Raw genomic sequence first — 13,828 nt, 5'->3', positions numbered from 1 at the left:
CTTAGTATACTATTAGTTGGGTTTACGATCTTAGTAGTGACATTTTGTAATGTATTTTTAGGCTAGAATATGTGGCGTTACGAGTGGTATTTGAGCTAACTCAAGGACTCGAAAAGTATTATGAGATGAACTCAGGTCATGTTAAATATGATTTTTTGCCTTGGCAAGGATATCATGAATTAAAAGGAGTAAATTTATCATAATTCAAGTATTTTATTTAGGGCTTGTGGCATTGAAATGGATTAGTAAAATTGTGAAAAAAGAGAATTTTGCTCCAAGTCTTCCCATATAGAATATTTCTTATCAACACTCAAGTTCTAAAAGAGTTGTTGTATTTAAATGAAGTTTCAATGGCACTGTTTTAATGGAAGGCAGGAGGGTCTTTTGACAACTCTCATCGGTTGTCCAAAACGATAGCGTTTTGGGCCATGAGTTGGACGGCCAAAACGGAAACTGCCCTTGTCGTTTCATGAAAGCATGCCTTCTCTTGTCGTTTTGCCTGCTTTTTCTCTGATCATCGATGTTGCCTTTATATGCTGCAATTCTCATTGTTGCTTTTCTCTTTATATCTTCTACAGTAGCTTTGAGATGATCAACGCAAAGCCTCCAATTTTATTTCCTCTGTTAGGGTTTGTTTCATTCTCTATATTTTTCCTTTCTTTTTGTATAGTTGTGATACAAATGTTTTTTTCTAGGGTTTGTGCCTCTAATATGTAAATTTGTGGTTATAGGGTTAATTTGATTAGATAGTTATTTTGTACAGTGAGATTTAAAGAGTAAGGTTTTGTATATAGAAGTTGTAATCAATCTTTCCCGATAGTATAGTGAGCTCTCTTTGTTGAAACTCAACGTGGATGTAACATTCATTAATGGGTGAGTCACGGTAAAAATCGCTTGCCTATTTGTGTTTTATTTCTACTTTCTTGTTCATTTGCATGCTTGAGTTATTAAAGGCACTATGAATGTTCTTGACTTTATTTTGGTTTCTATTTTGAGAAGTGGCCGAGACAACGTGAATGTTCTTGGCTCTATTTTGGTTTCTATTTTGAGAAGTGGCCGAGAGTTGTCTTGACCCAACAAGAGTTTTAAGAAGAAAACTTTGTTTAAAATTTAAGTCATTTGATCGATAAACTCAATAAAAGAAAAATAAATGTATAACGTAAATGGGGAAAACATATCCTGAATATCCATCAAAATGTTAATATAAGAAAACTTTTAATTTTTTTTTTTTGTTTAAAACATAACAAACAAGAACTATTAACAATTGATCGACATAAAGGAGATATTGAAATAAAAGATCAATGTTATAGATAAAATTGTATAAGTGAGATAAGTAAAAAGTACAAACAAAAAAAACATGAGAATAGTATTACTTTTACTAGTTAAATATTTTGTTTAGATATATTACAATATTTAGTTAAGATATAATTTTTCTTGAAACGAGAACATCAGAATTTTTCTAGTCAATTAAATGTTTTGACACACTTAAGCGACGCAAGTAATAATATCTTCTGAGTATTAAAAAATTAACTAACATAAACCTGTCATTATAAACAATTTAACTTTTTAACACTAATGCAAATCATATTATTATTACCACTAAATTATTGTTCATAAGTAAATTAAAAATGCTATTTAAATATTTAAGAGTGATAGTGTGACACTTTTATATTAGTGTATTATATTATGTGTTTAATTAGATAGCGTTTAATAAAATGAACAAAATAAGAGAGTATCAAAATAAGGTCAAATACTTTTCGGAGCAAGATATGAAATAGTCAAGATAAGATTGAGAAACATTTTAAGATTTTTATCAAGTTATTTGTTAAATTTTTTAAAATACACTAGAGAACACAAATTTTCTTTTTCTTATCTATAAATATCAAAATATATTTAGGGGGGAGATATACATATTTTGAAAAATCAAGATAAGAAATCACGTGACTTATTTTTCAATAATCACTAGATAAGTTTAGCAAACATAACATGTATATCTTAAAAAATCAAATTAAGAAGTTATGCGACTTCTTTTTCAATAATTATCAGATAAGTTTAACAAATATGTTAAAAAGATCAAATATCCGAAATACTTTTTATATCTGATCATTTTTTTCTTTTATATTGGTTAACAAACACCCCCTTGTATATATAATTTGTACATGTATATAGTATCGTTCCGTAAATAAATATATTTAATGACAAAAAAAACCTCGCCCAAAGTGGGTCCGGTTAGCGTCTAATGGAAACTTCGAATTCCCTTCCCAAGTTGTTTATTGCCACCTTTTCAAACATTTTCGTCAAAACTAGCCGTTACCATTTGCTGCCTCGGCTCTCTAGAAAGAGCTCTACAGAGCGCTCCCTCTCTCTCTCTCTCTCTCTCTCTCTCTCTCTCTCTCTGTGCAGAGCACCGCAACCCAAAAGATGTTCACTGAGGGCCTAGACCAAAGCGCAATCAGCTGGGTCAAGCAGGTAATCACACTCCTCCCTTTCAAGATTCTTGAACATCTAAAGCATATACATTCGCTTTTTTTGATTCTCTTAATGGACAGAAACATGGGTTTTATTGGTTTTTTTTTGTTTTTCAATATGGGTTTCAATCTTAAATTGAATTGGGTAACTTTACTTGCAGGGCTCAGAGGTTGAGCAGCACAGCGCTCGATCGCCGTTAACAGAGAAATTCGATCATGAATTCATTGTACCCAGATCGCCTTTGTCTTTCGCTACTGGAAATTATACTTCTTCCCACCTTTTGCCTCCCCTGAAGTTCCATTCCAGTCTGCTCGGGAAGCATAACACTGTGAATCTGGAACTGGATAGCAACGATGAAGATGACGGTGATGATGTTGATGAGAGTGTGGCCTCGGCTCCCGATGAGTGGGCCGGGAATTTCTCTGAGGAAGAAGGTCCTGGATGTAATGACATTGAGTCTCTGGATGAGAAAGAAGTGTTTGATCCAATATTGAACACAATCTTCAACCAAAGTACAGTTTCCAGATTGGAGGCCAGAGGAGGGTCTCCTTTAAACAAAGGTTTGTTGATGGGGGACCTCCGGATTGATGTTCCTGAAAATCACAGAAGATTCACAGATGGCGGGTTCGGTTTTAGTGGCGGTGCACGTCAGAGTACAGTGGCAGGTGGAAGCTGCCGGCTCCGAGAGAGAGTTCAGCTACACAATTCATATGTAACTTTTGATCCTATGCCACAGTGGACTATCAGTTTAGGGATTGGAGTCTAATTGGTTTGATGATTACTGCAGGCCACTCCCACTGGCATGAGGAATGATGGTGCTGACTTGGGAACTCCTAGTGCACCCCCAATTATCGATACTGGAATTGAAGGAAACTCTGAAGCTGAAACTGAACCAAGAGAAGATTCTGGAGCTCTGACAGATACAGATAGAAGTATTGACGGGAAGCGCACATCTAAAGAATCGACAGATCATTTTAATGTTAAAATAGATGCCTCTTCCAATTGGCAAGTAGACTCTCCAAAGGATGAACGTGTTCAAAGGTTCCACTAGACTCCTCATGAACCTTTCAGCATTAATTTTATGCCTTCTGAATTGTCTGTTTCTGGATAAAATTTGCAGTGTATTTTGTATACTGTACAGGGAAAGCGAAGCAGTAGCTGGAGAAATGGAAGCACCAGTCTCTTATTGGCAAACCAACTCACTGGATAATTTTCCCTATTATAACACCAGGTATGCTCTATACTTTCTTTCCCTTGGCTTTCACCCTAGTTTGGCATTTTCTCTCCAAATTATGCTAAGGACTAGGAGGACTTTAAATGGGTCTGTATCTCAAGCAACTGGGGTTAAGGCTTTGAGAAGTTCTTTGGCACCAATCAAGCAGACTCTACAGACAGTTGACAGCTCGTTTAGTAATTATCTGGAGTTAAATGAATTCAAGACTAATTATTCAATATGGATACTTGCCTTATTTAATAGAAGCACTTACGGGATCTAGTAGGTACTCTGAAATTGTTGTGTGAAAAGTATGCTGAATCATTTGTTTTATGTATATAATCATTTCCCATTTTGAAATCAAAAGAAACTCTTTTAGGATATAGATCATGTTACCATTCTAAGATCTAAAATTGTTCCTCTCTTGCAGTGGTCAAAATGCATGGCAAACTCTAATTGCATATGATGCATGCATTCGTCTTTGCCTAAATGCCTGGGCAAGAGGCTGTACAGAGGCTCCTGAGTTCCTTCGTGATGAGTGTCTGGTTCTCCGAAGTGCCTTTGGGTAAGCTAACGTCTGCCCGTGAACTATTAAAGTCTGTTACCATCAGTTGTTATGGTGGCTACTTTACAGTTTGAATGTGAATTCTCAGATATAAGTAGGGATGACTCCCAATTCTTTTGTGTAATAGGCTACATAAACTGTTATTACAACCCCGAGGTGTCCGATCAATGGGAATGAACGATACAAATAAAGAACAAGCATTCCCTCTCAAAGTAAAGAAAATAATTGGAAAGATTAGAGTGGAAGGTATGCTCTTAACTTCTTGAATCCCAACTTTCTACTTTACTTGTAACACATTTATACTGTAAGCTATATACAAGGGCAGGGGACTCTTTGCAGAAACTTGTCCATTCAAACTACTTTACTTCTAGTGGGTATACCATCTGTTTGTACCTATCAGGCAATTGTGATGATTCAGTTTTTTATACATTGAATATGAAATTTTATGAAGATAAGAAGTTTGTGTTATGATAATAAATAAGACCTACTTGTTCCACAACCTATATTGACATTGATAATTAAGCACAACTCAGTCTTCTGTTAGTATATCTTTTTTAAGTATGTTTATATCCTAAAACTGCAGTATTATTGCTTGACAGTGAGAAAGCTGCGCATAATACCAAGGCGGAAACTTAAGAGCACTTTCTCACAACGAAGTGCAATCTATATGCAAGTGGGAGCACATTATGTCCGACATGTTTCATCACTTGTGAAAACCAGCATGAATTCTCTTAGAATTGCTTCATTTTCAGCGACTTCTGAAGGTTTGTCATTCTTGAACAAAGAATGTTCTTTTTGCTTTAACTTGATTAGCATATCTATTCTTTTATTAATCATGCTACTTGGATAAGCATTCAAATGTAGTACTTCTTTAGAAGGAATACTTAGTCATGATTAATTTACCATCCTAGATACTAAATAGATGATACCCACTAGAAGTTTCCAACTGGACCGCACTTAATTTCCAAACAAAAGCCCTTTTAAGAAACCAAGGATCCATAGGTGTGCAAGAATCCTTGGGGCAGGATTCTTAGTCCCACTCTATGTGCATTACAGTTGTCACTTTTTGCTTACGGAGTGACTTCTAACCAAGTATACTTTTGACGATTCATGTCCAAGCTTGATTGCCTCAGTTATATGGATTTAAATTTTTATTGTGTTTGCAGAGCGACTGTCATGCCTATTTTACCTGAAGAGTTCTACAGAAGATACTCAAGCTGAACCAGGTTCAGCCATATGTTTACGACCTGGAACTGGTGATTACCATGAATTGTAAGTAAACATCAAAATTTTCAGTCTGAACATTGTTTTTAGTAGATAAAACTATTCCTATGATGGACTAAGAGGAAAATAAAATCCACATAGTAGCAATAGAAACTAGTGTTCTGTCTCCTTGATTATTTCACTAAACGATTACAAATTTGTAAGTTTCATGCCTGTCCAAAGAAAGAGTTAGCTGTTATTCAAGTTAACAAATGATGGCCAGCTGATGAGGAATTGGGATTATTAAATTTTAATGTTTGATATTAGGATGTTACTTAGATTTATCTTATTTTATTTAGATTTTTAGATTTTATCTTTTATTTATTTGTTAAGATAATTGTAGTTGAGAGCAATTATCTTTTAGTTAGAATTTCAACCTATAAATAGGCTTATAACGTAACCAGAGATTAGTCCTTTTTATGATTTGAATACAATTGATGGTTTTCTCTCCTTGATTTCTCTCTTCCCTTCTCTCTTTCTTTCTATTGGCTCTTGCTTCTTCTCAACTTTTTCTTTTTTCTCTTCTTCCCCTAAACTCTTCTCTTTCTCTTCAAAGTTCTACCATCTTTTAACTATCTGGCATCAAATTGGTTCTCTTCTCTTTTCTCTCTCCCTCTTTGTGTTCTTGCTTCTTCTCAATTTTTTCTTCTTCTCTTATTCTTCCCCTAAATTCTTCTCCTTTGCTTCAATATTCTGCAAATTTTTTAGTATTCATCATCACTAGCATCTTACAACTTGAATTCGCCATTATAATCTCTCTTGAGTAAATATGATGGCCTCTTACCAAATAAGAAGTTGGCATATTTATATAACCTTAAAAAAAAGGATAAAAATAAGAGGTAGTAGGCAATAACAATGACAACAACAATCACAAGCCTTAATCCCACTAGTCGGCATCCTTAAAATGTTTGCTTTTTTTAGCTTTGCATGCCATCTGCTCAATCTTTTCTTGGGTAATCTGGAAAAGTAAGAATGCATATGTTTGTGAGATAACAGGAAGGAAGATCTAACCATGTACATGGATTTCAGTTTCCCAGAGAACCAAGGTGATGCACTTTTACTAGAAGTTCACGATTCCAAGAAAGCTGTCCAAGGTCGAGTTACGATTCCAGTTGCATCCCTGACTGACAATCCTGTATGTATCATCTTTATATATTAAAACAGTGGAGCTTTTGCAAATGTGTTATGACAAGTTAACTCATCTAGTTACCCCTAACCATGTAGAGTGATAGAATTAGGTGGTGGCCGATTTACCACGATGATCATGAATGCGTTGGAAAAATCCAGCTCTCCATCAGTTGTACAATTACATGCGATGAGACTGCCCAGGCCGTCAAGGTTTGACTTTTTGAACTGAATTTCATTCAGTAAAGCATCAAGCTGAAGCAAATGAATGTTCATTTCCTCTTTTTGCTGAAAAAAAAATAAATCGGACAGATCATTGAGAAATAACATAATTCACTTGAATGTATTGGGTAATGTTGATGCCAATTTTTCTTTTTATGTTGAAGAATCACAAAATTATATTATTATAACCCAATCCCATATCGGTAGTTTACTTAGGGAGGTCTTGGGTATATTATTTGGTTCCATGAACCCAATAGTCACCTTAAGCTAGCGCTTTTAGGTGAGGACATGTGTTACAAGTGAAATTAGAGCTAACCCAAGACTACTGTCAAGTGGGCGTGGCTTAGGAAAGTGTTTGAGACTAACCTGGGTCTGATTGAGATATGGAATTTCCAGCTTGGCAAAGAAGGCAGTAAAGGAGGGGAATTTGTCACAATCCAATACCAGATCAATATTACTAGGGAGGTCATGGGTGTGGTTTTTGGTCCTATGAACCCAATAATCACCTTCAGCTAGCACTATTTGGTGAGGAGCCATGATGTTACACGTATAGTTATTCAAGGGAAAAGTGGCAAGTTTACATTTTGTATCTACGTGAATCATTCACGAGTTTCTTCAATTAAGCTTGATAATAAGAAAGAAAGCCTTGAAATCAAATGGCAGGCTTTAGTTCGTAAGGAAATTGTTTATTTCCTCTCAGAGCCATTTGCATTGTAGTAGTAGCTATAATACCAAGTGATAAAAGTTTTCACCTTTTTCTAGTTTCCTTTGATGTAAAGAGTCAGCATCAATGTAAGACAGTCTCACAACTCATACATTCATATTGGTAGTGTTTGTTAACCAAGATATAGACCAGAAAAGGTGGGATATGAAAAGTATCCTGGATGTTTGGTCTTTTCAATCTGTTTGTTAAACTTATCTGGTGATCATTGGAAAAGAAGTCACGTGACTTCTTATCTTGCTTGTTCAAGATATGCTTATCTCTCCCCCCCTCAAGATAAGCATATCTTGGTCTTTATAGATAAAAAAAAAATGACGATTGTGTCCTCTAGTGCATTTTAAAAAATTTAACAAACAACTTGATAAAAATATTGAAATGCTTCCCAACCTTATCTTGACTATTCCATATCTTGGTCCGGAAAGCATTCCGACCTTATCTTGATCATTTTAACAAACGTTAATCTATCAGTTTGTAGGGATAACAATGACAGCGCGTATAATAGCATACATAGGTCTCATTTATGAATGAACTGGACTAGTAATTGTGATTGATTCCAAATAAACAAAATGTTTCACATTTGGTTGTAGTCCTAGTTTCATGTTGTTTTATATTCAGTTACTTTCAAAGTTGTAAAGGACTTAGATTTGGCATGTGCAGAAGCAGAGACTTTTAGTTCTTGATTACCCCCAAGCAGTAACTGCTTATTGTCATTTTAACTTATAACAGAGTGGACCTATTGTGGAAACTCTGGCATATGATCTGCTGCTGGAGGCTGCCATGCGTGCCCAACACTTTCATGCACGAAACTTAAGGATAGATGGACCGTGGAAATGGCTACTGAACGAATTTGCTGACTACTATGGAGTTTCTGATTCATACACAAAGCTGAGGTACTGAAACAATAACTTCCACCATGTTGACTAATATTTGTTGTAGTACTCTCCTGGTTCTTGGTGCACATCGCATGTTTTCACTCTACTATGAACTTTGTAGATATCTCTCATACGTCATGAATGTGGCAACTCCCACAAAAGATTGCTTAGAGCTTCTGTATGAGTTGCTTGTGCCTGTTATAAAGGCCAGGACTGAGAAAAACTTAACCAGACAAGAGGTAAGCCTATTCAAACAACTCAGCATAATTTCTGTTATCTCCAGAATGATACTTGTAATTCTTGTGAGCAAATAGTTTCTATTACGCATAAATTGGCATATGAGAACAACTTAAGCCTCTCAAAACACCCATTTTATGCAGTTACTTGCTCATAAGTAGAATTTTTTGTTTTGCAAGTAGTAAAGAAAAAAGGTAAATTAGGTAGCTAAAATATATTAAAACAACAAAAGTTGTCAAGGATGTGACATGACCAACATGACAACAGATCAAACACAAGGGTAATTAATTTTGTTTCTGCAGATCTCAAATGTTGGTTTGGAGAATAATTTTCAAAACTGGGGCACATACTGAGTTGACCAACACTTTTTAATAATGACATGGGGACAAAATCTCCAAATAAATACTGTTGAGAGTAAAAAAATTATATAAAAGATGAAGTTAGCGCACTTTATCTCTATGCTTAAGTTTTTAGATGAGATCGTAGTTAACAATTAACGTGGTATCAAATTAGATAAAGGTGTTGAGTTCAAACTTTGTTGCTAACCCAGTATTTAAATAATTACATGTGTTTTGACAAGTTATGCAATGAAGCCTGACATACGTTAGGGGATGTGTTGAGAGTAAAAATAATAATACAAAAGATGAAGTTAACCCTCTACTTGTAAGCTTAGGCTTTTAAATGAGATGGTGGTTAACAATTTAACAAATGCCAAGGATTTGGACTTAACCAGACTTGTTACAAACATTTCAGTAATTTGTTCTAATTCCTCATTGCTAATTCTCTAAGTGCTTATTGGTTTGATATAATTTAAATTATTGCATTTCAGCTCTTTACTAGTGTTTATGCTATTCTCAGCAACAGAAATTTGACCCATCCTTCATGTGTGGTCAATATTCAATGAACATAGTTGTGCCATCCAGAATTGTCTGTGACTTTCTGCTGCACAGAACAGATGCTCAGACATGTTTAATTTGTCTTCTTGTTTTGTGATATTTCCTCCATTGGTTGTTCACCACAAACTATTTTGTCTGACTTTTTTATACTAGTTAACATGACCTACTTCTTCAACTGTGTCTGCAGAAAAGTGTATTGCTGGACTGTGAGACCAAAGTCGAGAGTCTCTTGGAAACTGTCTTTGAGAACTACAAGTCATTAGATGAAAAATCACCTACAGGTTTGGCTAACATATTTGATTCAATACCAGAGGTTGCTGCACCAGCTTTAGTGCCTGCTGTGCAAGTATACACTCTTCTTCATGATATACTTGCTCAGGATGCACAGGCAATGTTGAGAAACTATTTGCAGGTGAGCCATTCCTAGGGTTTAGGGTTTATATATTCTACTAAAATAAGGAAAGGTGATATATTCATAGAATATGAAATAATGTCCAGCATCAGTTTACCAAGGAGTGAAAAAATGTTTATAGACTCTTAAGTAGGAGATTAATGAAAAGTATACTTCCTTTGATACATGACTTCCAGGTTCTATATAAACCGGATAGTATTTACTTTGCAGACAGCAGCAGCAAAGAGGTGCCGCAAGCACATGGTGGAGACTGATGAGTTTGTGTCAAGCAACTCAGAGGGTTTTATTCTGGACTCCATTACAATCTCCACAGCATATCTAAAGATGAAGAACCTTTGTGCAAACATAGGCAACGAGATTCAGGCAGATATTAAGATCCACAATCAGCATATACTCCCTAGGTGGGAAAGTCTCTCACTCGACAACCATATTTCTGAATCAGTGGTTTTAAATCTCATATTTAACTTTAAAATTGATATCGAAAGTTTTCCTTCACTCTGTTCAAGTTATAACCTGTCTACAAGAGTGAAAAGAAAAGAAAAAAATGAGAAGGGGAAATTAGCTTCACTAAGCTTCTGCAAAATCGTCTGATTATCTATATTTTTAAGAACCAGTTTTACAAAGACCAATGTTTGGATAGTCTCGTAGATGCAGAGACAAAATATCTCATCACTTCTCAAGCTTGATACCAATCACAATCTTATGGCATGTGTTCCCTTTTTCAGTTCAATTGACCTGTCAAGCATCACAGCTGCAGTGTACAGCACCGAGTTGTGCAAGCGTCTTAGAGATTTTCTTTCTGCATGGCCTCCACCTGGTCCCCTGTCACACGTAAATGAACTCTTGATAGCAACTGCTGATTTTGAAAGGAATCTCGAGTCTTGGAACTGCAGGTTTGAGAAATTTTAGCAGCACCTATTTGTCCCCATTGAAAATTGAATATTTTGATTCTCACACTATACCTTCTTTTCCTCTCAGTCCAATGCAAGGTGGTGTAGACTCCAGAAATTTGTACCATAATTATATTATGGTTTGGGTACAGGATATGCAACTCAACTTGCTTGAGCTTTGCAAGGCAGAGAAGGTAACTTCCTCTTATAAGCATTCTCATATGGGCATTATCAGACATTATTCCATGTATAGCACCTTATTCTCATTTAAGTAAAGATCAATTGTATGTATCACAATCAAATGAATGAATATTACGTTCTTGCAAAAATCTACCAGATGCTATTGTTTCAGTTGACCTAATTGGAATGAATCAACGACATACTAACTGTTAAGGATCTGCTTCTAGCAGGTTCCATGGTCTGGAGTGCTTACAAACCATTGTACCTCACCATTTGCTGAGGAAATGTATGATAAACTCAAGGAAATGCTTATTGAGTACGAAGTTGTGATGAATCGATGGCCTCAATATTCATTGGTTCTGGAGACTGTGAGTTCCAAATCTGTCTCAGTAGTTACCATGAGCCAAAAGTACTAGACATATTTACATGGACATATACATATGGTTCTTCTCTTATATATCTATGCTGTAATTTGTGATTTTCTAATTATTTTATTTATTTTCACAAGGCCATCGCAAATGTGGAAAGAGCAATCATAAAAGCGTTGGAAAAGCAGTATAGTGATATCTTGACTCCTCTGAAAGATAGCATTCCCAAAAGGCTTGGGATGCAGGTTCAGAAATTGACAGGAAGACAATCAAATGCTCTTTACTCTGTTCCAAGCCAAGTAAGTGCTGAAGAAACCTATTACTTTTGATCATAGTAATATAGGATTTTACAACCAGTCAGTATTTGTCAACTGAATTAGGCTGCACACAGCATATCAAATGTCCAATTTGAATGCATAGAGATTGCACCTGGTTTATAATGTGAACCACATGCCTGAACTGAACTAAGGCCCAATTTGGCCAGAAATTTCTCAATCAGATGGCAGAATTTTTTTAAAAAAGAAAAAAACTGTGCATTGCTGTATATCATTCAGCTGGAGATATATATGGTGAATGGTGAGGATATTGTTAAAGTAGGTTCTATCAACTAAAAAGAATAAAACTCGGGCCATCTCTGGCATACATTAAGTCAGACTGAGGAAAGTATTGCCCCAAATAATAAATGTGCTCCTAACTCATGAAAAAAAAAATATCTAACTGGTTTTCTTTTGTCCTTCCTGGCAGTTGGGAACTTTCTTGAACACCATCAAGAGAATTCTTGATGTTCTACACTGCAAGGTTGAGGACATCTTGAAGTCTTGGGCATCCTATCTACCTGTTGTTGGAGACAAGAAGTTGCATTTTGGGGAGCAGATGAATGGCATAACGGTATTACTGAGAACCAAGTACAAAAACTATATGCAGGCAACAGTAGTCAAGCTGGTCCACAATGTAAGCACAAACCCTGGCTACATTTTTCTGCTTTTGGTGAAGCAACAAGTAGCTATTATGGGTATGATGACTATCATCCATAAGTTAAATCGTAATTCTTAGCAAGGATGAAAGGGGACTTGGGAATATCAATTTGAAAGCCAACATGCTTAATAGAAACAACGTAAATAATTGTGAGGACTTTAGTTTTTGGTTTACTTCTGAACATGTAGGTAAAATCATTTATTTCCAAGCATCTGGTAAATATGTTGAACTGAATGATAGGCATGGCAGTCCAGGTCAATATCTCTCATGCTTTATTACTAAGCCTCTACTCTTAACAGCATAGATTCAGTTAGAGCTGCAGAATATACAAGTTCTAAATCCTTGTTGGGTGCATATGCCATTTGCATGACTTCAAGAGAACTGCAGTTAATATACATGGACAATTTTTTTTTCAGATGCAAGCTAACCGCAACACACAGCTAAAGAGGATTCTAGAAGAAACAAAGGAAGCTGATGGAGAGGCTGAGGTCCGTGAAAGAATGCAGGGTCTAAGTTTACAACTCATCGACTCCATAGCCAACCTGCACGAGGTCTTTACAAGCCGGATATTTGTTGCAACTTGTCGTGGATTCTGGGACCGAATGGGACAGGTGAGTTATACATTTGCCTTGTTTCTGTTTGCGCATGGGTCTAATGCATTTGCTTGTTTTTAATTACTAGATCGTGTTGAAATTTCTGGAGGGGAGGAAAGAGAATCGAGTCTGGTACAGTGGCTCTTATTATGCTCTTGGGGTAAGTTTCTCTTAAAACTAATTTGCTTCCTGTGCTTGAATTTGTTAGGATTAGAAGTGGCTTGTATGTATGGCATTGGCAAGGATTATATATTTTCCAGTATTCAGACAACAAGAAGTTGTGACTTTTCAATCCATCGCCCCTTTTGAAACCAATCCTTGTTAGCAAATGTGCAAAAACTGTTGTAGCCCAAATCATTTGATTGATGTTTGTAGCTTCAAAGTATATTGCGTTAAGCAGAACAAACAGGTTTAACGTGCCTAATTCACTCTTCGCCTCCTTGCCTCGTAGATTCTGGATGACACTTTTGCCTCACAAATGCAGCGACTGCAAGGGAATGCTCTCCAGGAGAAAGATCTGGAGCCCCCTCGCTCAATCATCGAAGCTCGATCCATTCTCTGCAGAGATACAACAAATGCAACTGATACATCCACATATTTATACTTCTAGAGAGCCCCTATCTGTTGCAGTGGTAGTTAATCTTGTGTTAAGTTGTGCTGAATAAAACTTGATGAGAAGATAGCTCTGATTCTGTGTTATAAAAGTGTATTATTCATTTGTATGTAATAAGATGGTCATTCATTTATTCATTCTTCAATCTCAATCAAGGCTGTGAAAGGTTCCAACAATTTGTGAATGTAGCTAACTCAATGACTTGCCAAGCTAG

At 35.9% G+C, this 13,828-nt stretch overlaps 1 protein-coding gene across 1 annotated transcript; it reads left to right on the top strand.

Moving 5' to 3' along the window:
* Positions 1-2,326: 2,326 nt before the first annotated feature.
* LOC127788551 (uncharacterized) lies at positions 2,327-13,828 on the top strand. The gene is made up of 22 exons (XM_052316965.1): positions 2,327-2,469; positions 2,630-3,181; positions 3,257-3,510; positions 3,611-3,700; positions 4,113-4,247; positions 4,375-4,493; positions 4,847-5,011; positions 5,414-5,519; positions 6,540-6,645; positions 6,735-6,848; positions 8,305-8,468; positions 8,572-8,689; positions 9,771-9,995; positions 10,206-10,396; positions 10,721-10,888; positions 10,974-11,079; positions 11,296-11,433; positions 11,574-11,732; positions 12,178-12,384; positions 12,825-13,019; positions 13,090-13,161; positions 13,453-13,828. Exons 1-22 carry the CDS (start codon positions 2,422-2,424, stop codon positions 13,609-13,611), a joined length of 3,591 nt encoding a protein of 1,196 aa, XP_052172925.1. The 5' UTR covers positions 2,327-2,421; the 3' UTR covers positions 13,612-13,828.

This window comes from Diospyros lotus, chromosome 13 (genome assembly GCF_014633365.1).
Source record: "Diospyros lotus cultivar Yz01 chromosome 13, ASM1463336v1, whole genome shotgun sequence".
In the NCBI taxonomy this organism is placed as follows: domain Eukaryota; kingdom Viridiplantae; phylum Streptophyta; class Magnoliopsida; order Ericales; family Ebenaceae; genus Diospyros; species Diospyros lotus.
The sequence above is the reverse complement of the archived record's forward strand: the minus strand, read 5'-3'. Positions and strand labels throughout refer to the sequence as shown.